Here is a 22,351-nt window from a genome sequence, read left to right on the forward strand (position 1 = left end):
TTTTATACGGTCTAGCTTTGGACAAGGTAATGCGGCAATGCGACGCTACGTCGATTTCTAATTTTTTACAAAGGTATTTTCAGTCTAACTTTTCCAAAACCACTTTCATGAGTTCCTCAGGAAGGATTGCTAGAGAAGATAAATAAAGATGGAAAAGAGTTTGCACCCGCTTATCGGCGAACGAACTTAAGGTTGAAAATCGCATACCACGTTTCATTAGTGTAAAATTAAAAATAAATCTCGAAAAATTTGATTTAAATAATAATTGGGGGTAGGACCTCTTCACTGGTGGTAGGACTTCTTGTGAGTCCGCGCGGGTTGGTACCACCACCCTGCCTATTTCTGCCGTGAAGCGGTAATGCATTTCGGTTTGAAGAGTGGGGCAGCCGTCCTAACTATACTGAGACCTTAGAACTTATATCTCAATATGGATGGCGCATTTACGTTATAGATGTCTATGGGCTCAGGTAGCCACTTAACACCAGGTGGGCTGTGAGCTCGTCCACACATCTAAGAAACAAAAAAAAAACAAAAAATTGCAATCCGTTACCTTGTTTTGCCGATTATTATCCTCATTCTTGAAAGTTGGAAACGGAATTTCTAAATTTTATCTCTTTGGTAACCCCAAAAGCACGTCCCAAAATCAAGTCAATATAAACACAAACAAACAAACAAAATAATATGTAACAAAGAAAAACCGTTTGACAACAACAGAGGGGAACAAATATACTGAAATATTTTATCTCTTTATATTAAGCAAACAAAAATAACACGACGTTGTATATTGTGAATTACTTTGATCCGCCTTCACTATATTTACTTTGGTACACGTGTCGGATACACTTGAGACTATCGTTATACAATAAGGAACCAACCTAATATCCCCAGGTGGGTGGCGCCTTAGATGTGGGTATCAGTGTGCTTAGTGCGAGTTTTTTAACTTTCTCGATAGCGTAAAAGTTAACTCAAATTTGTATACAGTTGGAATAGCGTCCCTAGCGGAAAACGAAGGCAAACGTTCCAACGCCACACAAATTTGAGTTAACTTTTACGCTATCGAGAACGTTAAAAAACTCGCATAAGCATACTGTAACACCTCACAATGGGCTCTGAAATCGTCCACACAACTAGTGCAAAGAAAAAGATATAACATAAAAGGTAGATGACTGGTAGTAGGACGTCTTGTGTGTCCGTACGGGTAGGTACCACCAACCTTCCTATTTCTGCCGTGAAGCAGTAATGCGTATCGGTTTGAAGGTTGAGGCAACTGTTTTACTATAAAAATTTCGGACCTTAGAACCCATATCTCAAAGTGGGTGGCGGCATTTACGTTGTAGATGTCTATGGGCTCCGGTGACCATTTAACATCAGGCCGTGAGTTCGTCCACCCATCTAAGGAATAAAAACAAAAACCCAGTTTAAAAAAAAGTCGTTTTTTTGTTACCTAAGCTGATGGTCTTGAGAGACCATTTCAGCGTAGCCTTAACTAGTAGGTAAGCTCACGGGGCTCAAACCTGATAACGTTGCTAACACTAACCCTAGCGTAGTGTTTCGTAGAATTTACCATCAGATCGGAAGCGCGACCCTCTGAGAAGATCCGGCGAGAAACTCAGTGGGCCGTATCTATGGGTTAATTTACTCGCCGAGCCCTTCGTCGCAAGTCGACGAGTTCGACGAGAAGGGTGACCGGCTCGAAGTTTGTTAAAATAGGCAGCGGCTTGGCTCTGCCCCTGACATTGCTGACGTCGATGAGCAACGGTAACCACTTTCCATCGGGTGAGTCAATGATAGTTTGTTTAAAAAAAACATATTAAATAAGGCAGCACGCACTACGGTATGTATGATTGTGCTACGAAAATGTGTACTTCGCCTAATTCACTGGCGGTATGTACTGGTATGTAGCTCAGTGAGGAAGCGACGGATCTACAGGTTTTCAGTCTACGGGCGACTACGTGACCGGCTCGAAGTTTGTTAAAATAGGCAGCGGCTTGGCTCTGCCCCTGACATTGCTGACGTCCATGAGCAACGGTAACCACTTTCCATCAGGTGAGTCAATTATAGTTTGCCTAAAAAAAAACATAAGGCAGCATGCACTACAGTATGTATGATTGTGCTACGAAAATGTGTACTTCGCCTAATTGACTGGCGATATGTACTGGTATGTAGCTCGGTGAGGAAGCGGCAGATCTACAGGTTTTCAGTCTGCGGGCGACTACGGCGTAGAGCGCGCGTTTAGTTCGCATCTCAGTTAACAGCGCTTTTGTTTTTATTTGACATTCGATTTGTTTGCGGTGTTGTTTTTTTGTTTAAATATCCGTACAGGAAACCCGATCGTATCGATTCGTTTTTCGGTAAAATTTACACAGTAAGGGTGAGTTCAATTTGATTTTTTATTAGTGTCTGTTCTTTTAAAAACAAGTTAAAACGAATTCCACAAAGTCGCAAAAATAACACGGTAGGTACGGCTCGTGTTTAAAAAGAAAATTATATATCTCATCGTCTTCTATAGCCTTTTCTTTTGCAATGTATTATCCTTACTAAATTTATTATACCACAGATCAAAATATTTTCATTCATAAAATTTTAATAATAATAAAATATTTCAATAATTTAATAGAAGTGAGATTTTCCTCATCCAGTTTCTGGCAACCAGCTTAGTTACTTTTTGTATCATTTAATTATCAGAATTGAGAAAATTTAATTTTATTCAGTCGAATTATCTCGAATAACTAAAAGATGATACGCTTGTAAAAACAATTTAACCTAAACATCAGCCCGTTGAGTTTTTCGCAGGATCTTCTCAGCGGGTCGCAATACCGATCCGGTAGTAAATTTATTTGCGAAGCAGCTGCCCTTGAGTTGTTAGGTCTCCTTCGAAGGCGCTCAGGCAGTTGTTAGCAAATCCCACTCCTCCTGGCTGAGCCTCTGCTTGCCCACCTGTCCTGGTGAAACTAGAGCAGCCTCCAGGCCACCTGTAACTCCTCATTCATAAAAAAAACATTAAGTAAACATCCGTGACCGATTCACTAACAGAACTTCAAATCCTTGAGGTACCAAGTTTTATAACACGGGTGCATGAGGAGCTTTCACAATGAAAGTAGAACACCGAGCTATGACATTGAAACCGTGGATTATCAAATCAAATCAAATCAAATCAAAAAAAGTTTTATTCAACATAAATGAAAGTACATACTTGTTGAACGTCAAAAGAACTACCGCCAATTCACAAGAACTAGCCTCCGTCCTGAGAAGAATTGGCAAGAAACTCAGCGGGCATGTCTTTTTTTTTTTTTTAAATATTAGATAATTTTTTTTAATATTAGATTTTTTTAAATATTCATTTTTACAATAAGTAATTATAACATAACAATTATTACAATATTGAAATGCCCGGAGCGAGCAACTCATTCCCACTTTGTGCAATCTTCTAGATAATCATTGACTTTATAGTAAGCTTTATTGCACAGATGTTCTTTAATAGTTTTCTTAAACCTATGTGTATGTAGGTTCTGAACATCTTGTGGGATTTTGTTGTACAGGCGCACAGACAAACACCCGAATGAATTTCGTATCTTATGTAACCTACTCATTGGCATAACAAGCTTGTGTTTGTTCCTAGTATTTCTAATAAGTATGTCCGACATTTTAGGAAACTCCTCAATATGTTTACGAACATACATCAAATTTTCAAAGATATACTGGGATGGCATAGTGAGAACTTTAATTTCTTTAAATTTTTCCCTCAGGGATTCCCTTGAGTGCATGTTATAAATAGCACGTATAGCTCTTTTCTGCAGAATAAATATCATTTCTACATCGGCCGCATTTCCCCATAGCAAAATGCCATAGGACATGACACTGTGGAAGTAACTAAAGTAAACTAAACGAGCCGTGTCCGCATTTGTTAACATTCTAATTTTTTTTACTGTGTATGCTGCAGAGCTGAGCTTACTCGCCAATTTATGAATATGAGGTCCCCACTGCAGTTTGGAGTCCACTGTTATACCAAGAAATACGGTTGACTCAACAAGCTCTAATGATTCCTCAGAAACGATTACATTACTATCTAGTTGTCTCACATTTAAAGATGATTTAATACATTTTAAAGTAAAAATACATTTAGTTTTCTTACTATTCAATAATAGGTTATTGATACGGAACCAATGAACCACACACGAGATCGCATCATTCACTTCGTCATAGACTTTACGACCTCGTGTCGGGACTCAATAAAACTAGGCAAATCGTTTACATATATTAGAAATAAAAAGGACCCAAAATGGAACCTTGAGGTACACCCATTTTCAACGTGGTGCCTGAAGATCTATTACCTTTCACATCTACTGTTTGTATCCTTCCTGATAAATAGGAAGTAATAAGTTCCAATGCACCATCCCTAATACCATAGTGATGTAGTTTCCTCACCAATGTTTCATGTTCAACACAGTCAAATGCTTTGGATAAGTCACAGAAAATTCCAAGACAATCATGCGATTCCTCCCAAGATTGAAAGATATTTCTGATTAGATAAGCACCTGCATCAGTTGTAGAGATTACATTTATGTTATTGTCTGATTGCCCCTAAATCCTAAATCTTGCAGTAGAGTAGGACACCGGCATGATGATACTATAGTAATTACTACTGTTAAGAGGTAATCATGTATTCGTATTCAAAAGTGGGACGGTGGACAACACACTGGAACGAAGACTGTAGAGACTTTAAAATAAGTATGAGCTATGGTATATTATAGCTCTGGACATCTTTTTTTTTTCGTTTCTTTTGGTCAGACGAAAATTGTAGGTCTTTTGCTTACGTGTTGGACGCAATGTTAAACCGACTATGAGCACTTGAGGTTCAATAACTCGCGTCCAAATCTCGAATCAGATAGGACTCAACCGAGACACGCGCTCGTCAGCGACGTGTTTATGATATTCTAGTTAGGAGCTACCAGTCGGCGGAGATAAGGAGGCGATCTCTATATCACGGAACAGGTCGTGACCACGACTGCCTCCTCAGAAGCCGCAGTGCTCCTGCAACGTAGTCGGAATAACTTCGAAATGTAGGATTTTGTTTCATTGTTGTGACATGATGTTTTAGTTCCAATTATGTTAGGAAAATTAAATCACATCATAAATAAAAAAAAAAAAAATCCGCACTAAAAAAAAAAACAACGATGTTTCCCAAGAAATTTCCGCAAATTACTCCCGCCTCGCGCTGGAAAGCTGCGAAGTTGGAAAACAAAAAGTTTAATTTTTCAAAGCTCTCAAAGACAGCGAAGCCGGGATCCCTTCATAGCAGCTCTGTGTGTTCACGTCTCTGTAAAGTTGCTCCATTTTCCACTTTTCCTACTTGCGAACTCATCGTAGTGCTTATGTGTCCTACATAAGTATTTCGTTAATCGATTATGACAGATTGGTATCGATGTATTTCTTGTACGAAACCTTTTTAGAATGTAATTTACTGGTGGTAGGACCTCTTGTGAGTTCGCGCAGGTAGGTACCAACACCCTGTCTATTTCTGCCGTGAAGCAGTAACTGTAACTATACTAAGACCTTGGAACTTATATCTCAGGGTAGGTGGCGCATTTACGTTGTGGATGTCTATGGGCTCCAGTAACCACTTAACACCGGGTGGGCTGTGGGTTCGTCCATCCATTTAAGCAATAAAATAAAAAAGTAACCGTTTAATATTTGAAATTCCCTTACCATCTAAACCTCAAGTGAAACTGTCAGACCTCATAATACTTTTAGCTCTTTCTGAGTGCAAAGAAACGTAAATGACAATAAATATTTTATAAAATCCGGTAATTAGTACCTGTATTCCAATCTACACTGTTACAATCTAATATCGATCGACCTTAGTCGTCCATTACCACGAAAACTATAGAAACGTTCGGAAATAATAAGTTTTTTAAATTTTATTTCCTACCTTTTCGCTTGCACCATATGGGGCTATTTTATCTGCGCCCTAACGGGAAAAATAATAAGATGAAAACAATTAAAACAAGACTCGAAGAATTAAATCTAGCAAATGCGGAAGTGAAAAAAAGTGGCCTAACTTGTTCTGAAGAGAACGAATTTACATCTTCAATTCTCAAGTCTCATTCCCGGGACTAAAACGAAGAACTACAATTTTTTATTGTCTTTATAGGCAAACGAGCATACGGCTCACCCGACGGTAAGTGGTTACGTCGCTCATGGACGTCAGCAATGCCAGGAGCAGAGCCATACCGCTGTCTACCGTTAAGTAATCTCCACAAGCCTCGTTCGAAGAAGGATATGTCATGATAAGTAAAAGTAATAATTACACACAGTGACAAATTTGATATAGTAAGCAAACCTTAAATAGGATTAGCTATTCTGTTGTGTGTGTGAGAAACACACATTCGATCAGTGATAACAAAAATATCCGATAAAGGAGCTATAAAGGAGGATACCTCCGTCTGGCGATCAATGTTGGACCACGAGAATTACGGTGACTAACTAATCTGATTTTCTTTGTTATTGATTTATTAATTCAATTGAAACGTTGTATAGTTTTTATTGGCATTCGCTGTTAGTACCGCCATCGTACGATGACGAATTAGGATTTTCTAAAAATCTTCGCGTACAGTACCCGACAATAAACATTGCACATCGACATGAAGAATGAGATAGTCCACTAATTTCGCCTGTCGCATACTACCGCATACTACCTGTGTGATCTTTGTCAGTCGTTGTTCAAGTACGGCCCTCATACATAACAAACTGGTAGTGTCTTGTTTTTTTTCTTATTGGAACGAAGTTCCTTATTTTTTATTTATTGCTTAGGTGGGTGGACGAGCTCACAGCCCACCTGGTGTTAAGTGATTACTGGAGCCCATAGACATCTACAACGTAAATGCGCCACCCGCCTTGAGATATACGTTCTATGATTTCAGTATAGTTACCACGGCTGCCCCACCCTTCAAACCGAAACGCATTACTGCTTCACGGCAGAAAGAGGCAGTGTGGTGGTACCCATCCGCGCGGACTCACAAGAGGTCCTACCACTAGTAAAAATGTTCTAAAAATCTGCGTACAGTACCCGGCAATAAACATTGCACATCGACATATAGAATGAGAGAGTCGACTGATTTCGTAGAGCATTATACGCTTGTCGCATACTACCGTATATTACCTATGTGATGTTTGTCAGTCGTTGTTCAAGTACGGCCCTCATACATAACAAACTGCTAGTGTCATGTCAAATCGATGTGTATTATTTATTGTCAGGTACTGTAACATAGAGGCGAAATCTAGCTACGTTAATAATAATATAAAATCACCTTTCAAACAACACCGACCTCGAATTACGGTACAGGGCCCTTCGTTGCGAACTCGAAACGATTCGAACGTCTCCCACTAGACGGTAAGTGGGCCCCTTGTTATTGTGCGGCTAATGACACCTCGTTATTCGGACCGCCCTTTTACCGCGTAATGGGGTCAGAGTAATGATTTTTTTTATTGTTTCACATTCATTTCGGAGACGTCCGTCGTCTGGGTTCGGAATTCGGAATTTGGTCATTAAAAATATAAGGTTGTTCAATTGTGAAGGAAACAATGAACACAGGGATTAATTAATTGAAAACAGTCGTCATACTAAACAATGAATGCTTCTACTCTCTTATGAGTGAAGTCGTCGTGGCCTAAAGGATAAGACGTCCGGTGCATTCGTGTTGAGCGATGCACCGGTGTTCGAATCTGAGGCGGGTACCAATTTTTCTAATGAAATACGTACTCAACAATTGTTCACGATTGACTTCCACGGTAATAAAAATAATAAAAATCAAACCCGCAAAATTATGATTTGCGTAATTACTGGTGGTAGGACCTCTTGTGAGTCCGCGCGGGTAGGTAGCACCACCCTGCCTATTTCTGCCGACAAGCAGTAATGCGTTTCGATTTGAAGGGCGGGGCAGCCGTTGTAACTATACTGAGACTTTAGAACTTATATCTCAAGGTGGGTGGCGCATTTACGTCGTAGATGTTTATGGGCTCCAGTAACCACTTCACACCAGGTGGGCTGTGAGCTCGTCCATCCATCTAAGCAATAAAATATAAAATCTACGTTGTAAAGTTTGTGGGTTCTCAATAGCTATCAAATAAAATATCAGAATCGGCTCACCTTGAAAACAATTCTGGGGTAAAAAGCATAAAAAATACCGTCGAATTGAAAATTTCCTTTTTCAAAGTCGCTTAAAAATGAGTCAAAATGTCAGATTGAACGTAATACTCGTAAACACAGTTCATGTGTCATCGTAGCATTGAGGAACGCACTGCTCTGATCAATAAAATCTTATTGAACCAATGCAATTGCATTGTTAAAACCGATTTTAATTTTTAGTGTATTAGTTTATTGTGCCGATGTAGAATAACAATTTCCTTTGTCAGATTTTACTAAATGACAGAAATATTTAGCTTAAATAAATGTGTTTCCAAATTAATTCGCTTATGTATGTTTTCATACAGTTCAAACTCTAAGCTATTCACCGTAAGATCTAATTTATTTATGTTTATATTCACTTTGATCATTTCAAAGTTCAAAGTAAGTAAATTAGATATTCGACATCTCCGCAATCTCCGGTACGCGCGGAAGAAAAATATGTTTTGTTATAAAAAAAATTTTTTTTACTTTATAAATAAATAAGTGCTTCTGTCTTCATTGAATTGTATGCGGCAGTTATCGCATCGATATAGAAAAAAAAGTAGCCACATCTAGATGCCCTAAAAATAGTGTCAGTCATTCCCACCGATCTTTATCTAAATTACACCTAAAGATTTTAGATATTGTTTGAGATCACGGGTGGTCATTTTTACAATCACACCACCCGTCGGTGGTTAGTGAGCAATGACGTGTCTGATATTGTCGATGTCCATAATCTGTAATATCTGCCTTAGACACACAAGCACTGGTAGCTTTTAACAAATTTCACAAGGTACAAAGTTATAAAAGACCCTACCTAATAAAACAATACGACTGAGTCATAACACAGCCTGATGTACCAGGTCACCATAAATATGTAGGCATCTGTAACCGCAAGCCCACTTCGCATCAAAGGATTCACTTATACGACTAGCAATGTCTGCTAAGTATTTTGAAAAACGTTTTATTTTTGTTTCGTTCTTAAACAGATTTTATTATGAGTTACATAATTGAGCACAAAATATAATGGTAATAGTAATTTAAGATTACGGATTTAGTTTGTTAATAGGCAAATTCTTATGAGATTGGTGGAATACCTCCGATTTGGGACGAATTAATGTCAATGAATCTTACAAATCTCTATATATAAAAATGAATTGCTGTTCGTTAGTCTCGCTAAAACTCGAGAACGACTGAACCGATTTGGCTAATTTTGGTCTAGAATTATTTGTGGAAGTCCAGAGAAGGTTTAAAAGGTAGATAAATATGAAATTGTTTGGAATTAAATAAAAATAACAATTTTGTTTTTCCTTTGATGTGCCCCCCGTCGGACGGATTCCTTTTGTTTGTTTTAAGTTTATTTATACAAAAGCTTAGGTCTTTTATTTATCGATTGACGCACTTCGAAGTCTGCCGGGTCAGCTAGTGATATTATAATAATTGCAACTCAGTCACAATATAATAAGTCTCGTGGGCTGGCTATTATTATATTTTACTTTGTTTGTTTTATGTTTGTAAATGATAGCCCACGTAGTGATGATCGGGTGATCGGCTTATTATAATACGAGGTCAAAATGCCAACTGTAATATGCATATTAAATAGGCAGGGTGGTGATACAAGATTAATTTGCTACTTGTACAAAATACCTACAATTAAAACTCTTTACAAGTCGGTATTCAAGTCGCTTATCAAGTATCAAAAATGTTCATTGAATTTATTTTGTGAATTCAGCCGTTCAAAGAAGAAAATTGAAAAGTCCTTGAAGCGCGCTTTGAGTGAAAATTTCGAATTTTAATAATAACTATAGGTACGATAAAGAAGTGCCTTTCATTTTCATAATAGAAATTGTTTTTTATACTCAGCAAGACGGCAACTCGTTCGTAACATAAAAAAATAATTACTACACTTTTTTAATTTATTTGTGGGTTTATCTATTAACTTCGCGGTCCACCTAGTGGTTGCCGGAGTCCATAGACATCACGACTCATGACCCACCTTGTGACATGAGGTCAAACTCTCGATTGAAACATGCGAGCTTAAAATACGCCATATTTCGGTAATTTACGGGTACGAGTACGCTGGGCGTCTTATCCTTTATGCCACGATGACCTTAGAGAATTTTGAATTTTTACCCCATAACAATACTCAAAACGAACTTTTGTCTTTTGGTAGGGTAATCAAAAAGAATGAAAACTCTTCGCTTCTGGCTTCAATGTGAAGAGCATTCGCGTTCTGGTGTTCACTATTCTCAGTGGGTCGCGTTTCCGGCCCGGTGGTAGATTCTGCGAAGCACTGCTCTTGCTAGGGCCAGTGTTAGCAACACTCCCGGTTTGAGCCCCGTGAGCACACCTACACGTCAAGGAGAAGCTGAAATAGCCTCTCAAAGCTAGCAGCATAGGTAGGAAAAAAGAAAAAGAAAAAAAAAGTTATTCATTCGCACTAAGCAATATCTGTGTTAAACTTGTATGGAGTTGGAACCTTTGCCGCTAGGGGCGTTGTTCCAACTGCACACAAATTTGAGTTAACTTTTACGCTATCGAGAACGTTAAAAAAACTCGCACTAAGCACACTGAACACAGTGCCACTCATCTCTCCATCTTATACAAATTATAATAATACAAAAAAATATATCTATTCTATTCTATTTCTTCTTCTATTCTATATTCTATACTATTTCTGCAAAACTCCACAAATATTGTTTTTCAATGCGGATCCAATTATTTTCGGAATAGTTGTACGTGGAACCAAATTGAATTTTCGTTTAGATCGGCAAATGATATCAAACTAATCGGATATTCATGGGAAAATGTTTCACATTTATAATAACATTGTTCGAGCTTCTTACTGAAGTGATATTTCGCGGGCCTCTTAACACCCACAGACTACGCCGGATCTTCTCAGTGGCTCGCGATTCCGATACGATGGTAGATTCAGCGAAACATTGCTCTTGCTACGACATATGTTGGCTAATTCTCTCAGGCTGATCTTCGTGAGCTCGCCCGCCTAACGATGTGAAATCAGAATAGCCCCTTGAAGCTAAAAAAGGTGCTTTTAGGTACCACGAGCACCGGTCACCGTGCTCGTCAAACCCGTCGCTTGCGACGAAGGGCTCGACGAGCGAATTAGCCCACAGACACAGCCCACTGAGTGTCACACCAGATTTTCTCAGTGAGTCGCGTTTCCGATCCGGTGGTAGATTCTGCAAATCACTGCTCTTGCTAGGAACAGTGTTAGCATCACTCCCGGTTTGAACCCCGTGCGCTCACCTACTAGCTAAGGTTACGCTGAAATAGCCTTTCAAGGCTATCAGCTTAGATAGGACAAAAAAAAATCCACCTGAAAAGTCGAATTCTCAATTGTATTGTTTAATTAATTACTTAACCTTCGAACCGGAACGTATGATCCCATGACATTAATAGTACTCACCTGTGGGAGCTCGACCATTCCAACAGTAATTACGTAAAGTTTTTGAACAATTCTTAGAATAAGCTTCTCTCATGGATAAAAATCAGGAATGAGGTTAAATGACAGAAAACTAAATTCGACGACATACCTCAGAGAGTCGGCAAACTGAAGTGGCAGTGAGTTGGATATAAATGCTATAGAACCAACGATCATCAAAGCAGACTGTTTCTTTATCGGCAAACGTAACGTGGGATGCAGCCTGACTAGGTGGTGCGATGACCTTCGATGGATGGCCGGCTGGAAATGGATGGGGACAGTGGAAGACCGGCCTCAATGGAGTAGACAGGCCTTTCTTTAGCAGTGGATGACTGTAGGCTGATGATGATGGCGAAACTTTCTCCGGCACAGTTCCCCTTTCTAACCCGACTGTAAGAGGAAGTTCTCAATTCCATTTGTTTTTACAAGAAGCTAACTACATTTGGATACAGTAATCTAATCCTCTTCGTCCATTAAATATTTAATGGGAACCACTGACGCGGGTACGGACCAGTCAACAAATTGTTGTACGATTAGGGATCCGTGAGCTGAATATTCAAGTATGACAGCGAATCACTTCGAATTATTAACTAGGCTTAACCGACTTCAAAAAAGGAGGAGATTCTCAATTCGACTGTATGTTGTTTTTTTTATGTTTGTTACCTCATAACTTTTGACTGGGTGAATCGATTTTGATGATTATATTTTTATTAGAAAGCTGACGCTTCCCGTGTGGTCCCATTTCAATAGTCTAGTTCTCATAATGGCATCCATGAGAAAACCATATGAGTCTTAAATTTGCATTAAGTACGGGTGCGACAAATAGTTGAATAACTCAATATCACGCCAACCCATTTCGATGATCATTGTTTGTAGTGTATTAAATTTAATTTATTAAGTATTCAAGTATTAAATTAAATTAATATTAAATTTGTTTTGGAATATCTTTTTTTTTCTATTTAAAGTCGGTTTTTGTTGAAGCAAGTCTATTTACAATTATACTATTTATTTTTATCCTTAATAGAGAAGATGGATTTGAACATCTCATCTTCGTATTGTAAAAGGAGACGGAAAATCGTGGGCCAAAAATATAATAGCTTGGAATGTAGTCTAAAAAATTTGTCATATTTTTTTATATAAGAATATAAAAAATCACCTCAATCCTCTTTCTGCGACCGAAGAAAAATGAGAAAGTTAGTTTATGTCGGTATAAAGGTGTGATCGATTTAATTAATCGATTACAGGATTATAAAAAGAAAAACATTGCACTAGGTAATTAATGCAAAGTAATTAAATGAGCGATTTATACTTGTTGTATACAAGTGCGGTATAAGCCGGATTTAATTGCGATTATATACATAAATGAAGAAAAAGTCTATTATTACTTAACAAAGTAATATGATTATAGATTTCAAATCGATTAAAATCGATTGTATTTTTGATGGCAGCTTTGACAATAAGCTGACATGACGTTTATTCATAGATTATACAATTATTTTTTGGCGCTTGTTGGTTTTTTCTGCTCTACTACTCGTTTTGTATCTTCGACGCATTTTGAGTGTGTATCTATCGGGCTGTTTTTAGGGGTAGGCAGCGGCTTGGCTCTGCCCCTGGCATTGCTGAAGTCCATGGGCGACGGTAACCACTCACCATCAGGTGGACCGTATGCTCGTCTGCCTACAGAGGCAATAAAAAAAAAAAAAAAAAAAAATTTCAACGATCACTGCTTTATTATTATGGATTCCAACTCTGCCAGCCTTGTACGACAATTGCTTCTACACTGGACACCGAAGATCGCTCACACGTTTGACTTGAAATTGTTGCATTGGATACTGTTGAAATTATGGATCGCTGTGTGAATTGTGGGATAGCAATTCCATATTCCATACCTGATATATATCATTGATATTCATTCATAATATGACATTTAAAAGATTATCCAATGGATATAATAAACATTTACTTATGCTTAAATAAGTTATTATTCAGCTCTTTTAAAGAGATTGTAACATAACCTAACTTTTACTAAATCTTTATTAACTCGTCTCTCAGATTGAGAAAACTTTTATAATTTTCAGCAAGGTTTCAGCATTCATAAATCTGAATCTATTAATTCATATTAGTTTCATCACGTTACATTCGGGCCCAAAAATGTATGTAATCGTTTCAGTCTCCTTTCAGCATTCGGCTTTTAGTTCCTTAGCTTTTAGTTTGGGTTTCCTCTCCCCTCTCCCTTGCGTCAATAATCCTCAATGCTGAGGATCGTCGCGTCCTTTAATAACTTTATCCTGGATTATCATGCGTCAGCTCTACATTTTTTGTTTTTTTTATTGCTTAGATGGGTGAACGATTTCAGAACCCACCTGGTGTTAAGTGGTTACTGGAGCCCATAGACATCTACAACGTAAATGCGCCAACCACCATAAGTTCTAAGGTCTCAGTATAGTTACTACGGCTGCCCCAGCCTTCAAACCGAAACGCATTACTGCTTCACGGCAGAAATAGGCAGGGTGGTGGTACCTACCCGTGCGGACTCACAAGAGGTTCTACCGCCAGTAGAAGTAAGAAGAGTCTTCTTCTGCATACCTTGCCTTTTACCAGCAGCTTTTCTAAATTGTCACCTCTCTTTCTAGCAATATGGCCAAAGAACTCGAAATTCCTCCGCGCGTGGGTTCCTCTCATGGCAAGATAAAGCTCAAGACAAACAAGCGGTCATAAACGAAATTGATAGATACTGTTAGCTTTTCGGTGTATCAAGAACACCTTAGTCATGCGGTCATCAAGAAAACTGTCAAATATTCAAAATATCGGAAATAATATAATGATAACATTATTAAACCCAAGATTAGACCGTAAAAGTGGGTAGGTAATTATATCTGCGACTCGAGAAAGCCGTAGAGAATACTATCGAATAATAAATGTTTAACTACATTATCGCTAATGAGGTTATGCTAAAGTTAACAAAATAAAGATAGTCTATGAATTCGTTTATAATGTTTCCCGTACATGTCCTTCTTCAAAAAAGATATGGAAGGAGTCTTATGGAGGAGGAGCGGTAAAACGGTTTGGCCATATTCTTTTCATCACCACTGGCATTGACCAACACAAATTCACACATGTTTAATCAATTGGAAACACTCCGATAAAGCGGCACGACACGAGAACCCTCTCATCGTGGCCGCCGGTAACTACATACCCGATCCTGCGGACAGAATGGAAAGCAGTCGACGTCGCCCCAAACACGGAGCTACATTTCGGATCCTCCAGATCTACTAACGGTGCTTTTAGGTACCTCAAGCACCCGTCATCGTACTCGTCGAAACCGTCGCTTGCGACGAAGGGTTGATTGATGACGGGTAAATTAACCCACAGACACAGCCCACTGAGTTTCTCGTCTCTCGTAGATTCTGCGAAGCACGGCTCTTGCTAGGGTTCGTGTTAGCAACGTCGTCAGGTTTGAGCCCCGTGAGCTCACCTCAGCAGCCCGGCCTCGGTAAACTATTAGTAGTATTTCTTAGTAAGTGCTAATGGTAAATTATTGGTGGTAGGTGTGAGTCCGCGCGGGTAGGTACCACCACCTAGGTATTTCTACTGCGAAGCAGTGATGCGTTTCGGTTTGAAGGATTGCCGTTGTAACTATATTGAGACCTTACAACTTATATCTTTTTTTTTTTTATTGCCGTTGTAGGCATACGGGCATACGGCCCACCTGATGGTGAGTGGTTACCGTCGCCCATGGACTTCAGCAATGCCAGGGGCAGAGCCAAGCCGCTGCCTACCGCTTAATACTCTCCACAAGCCTCGTGGTATTGTATATCCATATCTCAAGGTAAGTAGCGGAATATACGTTGTAGATGTCTATGGGCTCCAGTAACCACTTAATACCAGGTGGGCCGTGAGCTCGTCCACCCATCTAAGCAATAAAAAATAAAAATAAATGGTTCAGTAGACTTTAGGCTGTTAGTTAAATTTCGTTTCGGCACTGGGAACGGTCTCTTTAAGTCCTGTTGGAAGTACCTAATACAGCCATTACCAGTGCTTATTGTGAACCACACGCCAAAAATAAGAAATAACTCATTAATCACTGGATTAGATACATACTTTTTTGAACGCAGATCTGTGGAACCTTTGAACAAATTTACAAAATTGCTAACCTTATACTTAATTAAGAACAAAACAAGATAAATTTCAGTCCAACGTTAATAATACAGTGTTCTGTTTGGCCTCGTGCGTATGTCAAAGGTTCAAAAGGGGTCGGCTTATGTAAATACAGCCTCTGGGCTCGGAAAGCCACCCTCTCAATGTAAGACGGCCTCCTTCGAGCCCCTCAACTTCGCAAAGCTACGACGAATTACATCTCTAAAATTATGATTGCCTAGTAGGATTTTTGTGTTGAAACTAAAAAAAAATATTTTTTGAGTTTGTTACACATAAATGCTTTATACATTGTTTAAATATAAACATAAATCACCGAGAATACTTTTTAGTATTTAAATTTCAATCGAATTCCATTTTCACTTAAAAAACATGTTAATGAATACTCCTACAATATCATGTAGCCCTGGTATCAGACAATCCGAACAGATGTATCGGCCAGCTTGTGCATTTCAAATCTTTTTTGTTCTGCTTTCCTGGTACTTAAAATGCCTTCTACAGGCTCAGTTCTCTTTCAAATTATTTTACCGTCAGGGTTCTGTTTGTTTGCTAAAAAACCTATTATTCTAGAGTTCCAGTTAAGGGTTATTCCAAAACAACTTCAACTAAATAAATCAGCAAAAAAAGGAAGGTTTTCCAGTAAAAAGGTCATGAACTCCATCTCTAATATGAACACAAATGTAGATGAAATTACCAAGAGTTCATAGCTTGTTGGGGAAATCTTAATAATTATCCCGTACAATAGATACAGAACAATGAATAATGGAACAATAACATCGACGGACTCGGGTCTCCCCTGTTTCCGACAATAGGCAGATTAGAACACTGACAGGGCTGACAACTTAGAATATCTCCAACGGCAACAATTGAACGCAATTGTGTTATATATAAGATTTGAAAAAAAAAAAAAACAATTTAATTGTTCTGTAGTATGTGCGCTTTATAGTTTCAGACCAAAGTAAACAATTCCATAATATGTGGAAATGTGTAATTGTTTTTAAATATATCAACGTTACATGAACATAAAACAGTCTAGAGAATAATATTAAAAAGTGAACTATTTACAATTTAACCATGGCATAATGTAACAATATCTACCTTTGCTATCTCTGGAAGAAAAATAAGCAAAAACATTTAGCGGGAAATTTTGTAAAAACATAACCTATTTTCACGGATTGTGAACTTGGATTTGAAATTAATTTCTATGATAGAATATAAATTTAATTTCATATATTTTCAACTTTACATTGTGAATATAAATGAACGATGAGTGAATAAGTGCTTCAGGGATGCGATTTAAATAATGGCAATGCTATTGTGATACAATTGTAACGCCCAGTCCGAAGTCAATTGTTGGTAGAAATGATTATATATATGCACTAGCGACCCGCCCTCGCTTCGCTTCGGAAACATTAAAACACACATGAAACCAAAAAATAAAATAAAAATAAAATAAAAAAGTAGCCTATGTTCATCAGGGACAATGTCGGCTTCTAATGAAAAAGAATTTTTCAAATCGGTCCAGTAGTTTCGGAGCCTATTCGAAACAAACAAACAAACAAATCTTTCCTCTTTATAATATTAGTATAGATATAATGATATTGGGTACTCCAGAATAAATAAACAATAAAAGACTTAATTGCGTTTTCCGTTATGTGTATGATGAGAAAACAACATTTAAAGCCCTTAATCTAATAAAATTAATATTTTTAAACAAATTAAACTTTCATTTTACTGAATATAATATTTACTGACATACCTATTATAAGAAAAATCCTTTTTATAAAACTAAAAGAGTCTTAGACTATGAAGGTTTTTCTTTACATGTATGTATGTATTCTTTCGATATCTGTAAGCGTGTAGTTGTTCACGTGTGTTATCTACACACATAACATCAGGGAAACCCTTAGCTTGAGGCCAATGAACCCGGAGCGCTTAACATAACATTAACATTTTAGACAATTTCGTGTACCATTTAATTTTCTTTATTTAAATTTTCAAGTTATCTTTGACTAATAAAGACGCAAGTACTTCTTTTTGTTGTTGAAATTTTGCGTTTCACCGGCTTTCTGATTACATATTAGCTTTAGATACAAAATAACTTATATAATAACTTAGTATTTTAATTTAAAAAAATACAATATTTTGATCGGTTTTCTTAGACAACATTAATAGTATTTTATGGTTTGATCTTGAGTTTTTTATTATCGTTCTATTATTTCCACCGTTAATAATTTTCTGATAGAAGAGAATGAGATAGAAAGATAAATTGGAGAAAAAGAAGAAGATATTATTCCCACTGTTTCGAATACTGCAGGATGGTCGTGGTCTACCTACGGACGACTAAAGTGTTATTCGTCGACATTTGAATATTGTTCTAACTACCGTCTACTTTTCTATAAAAAATATTGCTAAATTTTTATGTTTCGTTTCACACAGAACGGAAAGAGTACCTTGAAGTTTGGCTGTTTGCTTGATTTGGGTTTTCATCTTCACGATAAGAAGATTCCAAGCGTTAGGAAAGAGCAAACCGTCTACTTTATTAAATTTAGGGTGATTTTTTTAATTCATTGCTTATATTAGAAAATCTCTTTTAACATATTTTTAATGACTCTCTTAATTCTTTATTATCTGTTCAGGTGGAATATTGTAATTGATTTTACTAGCTTCCGGATATATAGCTGATAGACATTAAATTTCAATGTAAGAAAATGCAGATTCTCGAGTTGACCTCATCTATTACAAATATTCTGAACATTAAGGACTAACAACACGCTAAATTCGAAAATCCGCGAAATATATTAAATTGCTGCTAGTCGCGAAGAAATAAAGGCAAATGCATGCTCGTAGCGCATTACTCTCCTTTGAGTAAGTCGGTTAAAAAGGTAAAGTTCACACGCGCAACGTATGAATAAAAGATTAGTGAAGCGAAGAAAATAGGACACACGTTCGAAACGATACACGCTACGGAGGATCGTAATATTAGAAAAGCTTAATGATAGATATATATTGAGAAATATAGTGTAAGCAACCGGGCTAAGAATATACAGCCTTTAAACTTTTGTTTTTGTTTTTTATTAGATGGGTGGACGAGCTCACATCCTACCTGGTGTTAAGTGGTTACTGAAGCCCATAGACATCGAGAACGTAAATGCGCCACCCACATTGAGATTTTTTTTTATTGCCTATTAGTTTTAAGGTCTCAAGTATAGTTACAATGGCTGCTCCACCCTTCAAACCGAAACGCATTACTGCTTCATGGCAGAAACAGGCAGGGTGGTGATACCTCCCCGGGCGGACTCACAAGAGGTCCTACCACCAGTAAAAAATCTTAGCAAAAATATGTTATGTAAATTGTCCATAACGACTATATGATTGAATAGAGTAGAGCAGAAGGTCTTAAAACTGTTCAAATCCATCTACTGCTGGTGGCTCGCTTCCTTTTTTGATCCAGGTCTATGTGAAATACAAGACGTAAATTCATTTAATTTGAATTAGCTCAATATAATTTGTAACCACAGGTCATTATGACCCTGAAAGGCTTTTTTTTTTGTTTTTTTGTATTAGGGTGCGCGGGATATATGGGTTTTGTCGGTCCGCTGACAAACCCGAGTAGGGGGGTCCCCGCGGTCAATTATCAATTCGACTTTTTTTAAGTGAAATAATTTTGATGATTATTTTTATTTGAAAGGTGGAGCTTCTCATGAGGTTCAATTTCAATTTTATCATAATCTCACCATTAGTTATCCTCGATAATCCATAATAAACTTCGACTACATATAATATGATATTCTCATTTTATTTAGTCGAAGTCGGTTTTCTGTTTTGTTAAAATGTATTCTTATTATATTGCAGGACGCATACCGCGAATTTGGTGAAGCAGACTGAAGCAGTACTGCTAATCCGACCGCAAATTAAGCCATAGACACAGCCCACTGAGTTTCTCGCCGGATCTTCTCAGTGGGTCGCGATTCCGATCCGGTGGTAGATTCTGCGACTCTTGCTAGGGCTAGTGTTAGTGCAAGTGCAGTGCTAATTCTCTCAGGTTGAGTCCGTGAGCTCATCTACCCGTCCGGGCATATCTGGAATAGCCTACCAGCGAATAGGTAGGATAAAAAAAAAACAGTACCTACTAAAAGCGCTTCACTACATAGTATAAAACAAAGTCGCTTTCTCTGTCCCTATATCTGTCTGTCCCTATGTTTGCTTAAATCTTTCAAACTACGCAGCGGATTTTGATGCGGTTTTATTTAATAGATAGAGTGATCGAAGAGGAAGCTTTATATGTATAATAACATCCATTAAATAGTGGAGAAATCAATAACAAATTACAGTTTTCGAAGCGAAGCGAGGGCGGGTCGCTAAAACTGTATATAGTTTTACCAAACACGACCCTACGTACAATTACGTTCTGAACCTCAAAAATTACAAGAAATATCCTTCCTCAGTATAAATATCGAGTAGGATTTCAAGCTTATTTATTTTTCTCGCAGCAGAAACAGTTATTAACTCGAGCTGCCGCACGGTCGCAGTCAATTGTAGAACTAATTGCAAAACATTCCAGCCTCTATACAACTCGTATGTTTCTGTACATTCCAATTTAGTCGGTATCCCGGGCGGCTAGGAGCAAATTTGCAATTAAAAACACCGTTGTCTAGTCTAGCCTTTGTTTTATTAATTTCATTACTAGTTCTCTTATTTGTATGAATCACTATATATTTTCGCCTATCTAATTATTATGTTGCTTTTTTAATTTATGAAAATGAAGAGATTAATTAATTAAAATTAATGATTAGGATTTCATTTCTTAACAGTATAAAAAAGTTCAGAATACGCTGAAATTCGTACTTTGTACTATTTGAATAATTGAGTATCCGACATAATGTTGTCGTCGTCGTGGCCTAACGGATAAGACGTCCGGTGCATTCGTGTTGAAGCGATGCACCGGTGTTCGAATCCCGCAGGCGGGTACCAATTTTTCTAATGAAATACGTACTCAACAAATGTTCACGATTGACTTCCACGGTGAAGGAATAACATCGTGTAATAAAAATGAAACCCGCAAAATTATAATTTGCGTAATTACTGGTGGTAGGACCTCTTGTGAGTCCGCGCGGGTGGGTACCACCACCCTGCCTATTTCTGCCGTGAAGCAGTAATGCGTTTCGGTTTGAAGGGTGGGGCAGCCGTTGTAACTATACTCGAGACCTTAGAACTTATATCTCAAAGATGGGTGGCGCATTTCCGTTGTGGATGTCTATGGGCTCCAGTAACCACTTAACACCAGGTGGGCTGTGAGCTCGTTCACCCATCTAAGCAATAAAAAAAAAACAAAAAAAAGTTCTTATTATCTGTCTCTCTTGTCTTTCAGATGTCTTCGGAAACCAGAACCCGTGTGCAACAAAACGATTTGCTTCTTCACGAAGCCGTGATCAAGAATGAGCCGACGGCTGTGAGAGAAGCGCTGAAGAGACCGACGGACGTCAACTGTAGGAACAACGTGAGTCCGGTGTGCTTAGTGAGAGTTTTTTAACCTTCTCGATAGCGTAAAAGTTAACCCAAATTTGTATGCAGTTGGAACAGCGCCCCTAGCGGCAAACGTAGTGAAACTTTCCAACTCAAGTTTGAGTTAACTTTTACGTTACCGAGAACGTTAAAAAACTCGCACTAAGCACACTGATTTACAAAATGGAAATAATGTTTGTTAACAAATGGGAATTAGATTTGCCAATTGAACAGAATTAAAAAGCTTTATGTGAACTTAGCGATCCTCTTCCACGACATGTAAACTCTGATATTAACTCCGAAAATCACAATAATAGCAGCTATAGGTGCGAGCGTCGCTCTGCTGATATCTACAGATCGATAAGTTTTTCATAAGGTTGCAACGAAAAAAATCTTAAATAAATAATATTTGACGCAGCAGTAGGCGTCTCCACATATTGTTCCCGATGTAATAGGCTTTCGATGAACCGAATTGATTACAAAGGCTTATTGACTGAATAAAACTCAAAATTGTTTTCTCTTGAATGCCGTCTACAATGCTAACACGCATGGTTGTACACTCCGCTTCTGTACACACTGGAAACAACAAACTAGTTTTGTCCGTAACCGTAACGTTTAATATTGTACCACGTTTAGCAGTTTATAAACCAAACTTAATTTCACAATAGCGCGCCTAGTTTACCAACAAACTGCATATTTACACGGGAAGGTAAATTAATTTTGCAAAAGCCTTTGTTTATAGGCTTTTGTTCATATAAAGGTGTTTTCTTCTCTTAGTTCTCTTATTTCTTCTTTATTTGACCAATTTAATTGCTATGCCGGTAAAAGAATGCATGAAAAATATTTTAATCGTCCTCTTAGAATCGACCGCGCAATGTAAAACAAACAATTGTCACGAGGTCAGCGCTCTCGTAAGACGCGGGGGCCGGGAGGCGGGCAACATGTATGAATATGTCTAAAATGAAGTCAGGTGAAGTCAATGATTTAAAAAAAAACACAAAACCGTTGTTGACCTTATTCTGGTCTTCGATTCTGCTGTAGCTTACAAGCCTTACAATGTCGTCTTTTTTTTTTCCTACTTAAGC

The 22,351-nt window shown here is 37.9% G+C and overlaps 1 protein-coding gene across 1 annotated transcript in view; it reads left to right on the top strand.

Moving 5' to 3' along the window:
• The first annotated feature begins 2,260 nt into the window (after positions 1–2,260).
• LOC114240344 (uncharacterized) overlaps positions 2,261–22,351 on the top strand; it is a 74,183-nt gene continuing 54,092 nt past the window's right edge. Inside the window, exons 1-2 of the mRNA XM_089736169.1 lie at positions 2,261–2,371; positions 21,133–21,261. Of these exons, the coding sequence (XP_089592295.1) occupies positions 21,133–21,261 (129 nt within the window). The 5' untranslated portion in view covers positions 2,261–2,371. The remainder of the gene's footprint in view (positions 2,372–21,132; positions 21,262–22,351) is intronic.

This window comes from Bombyx mandarina, chromosome 21, assembly GCF_030267445.1.
Source record: "Bombyx mandarina strain Sakado chromosome 21, ASM3026744v2".
Lineage (NCBI taxonomy): Eukaryota > Metazoa > Arthropoda > Insecta > Lepidoptera > Bombycidae > Bombyx > Bombyx mandarina.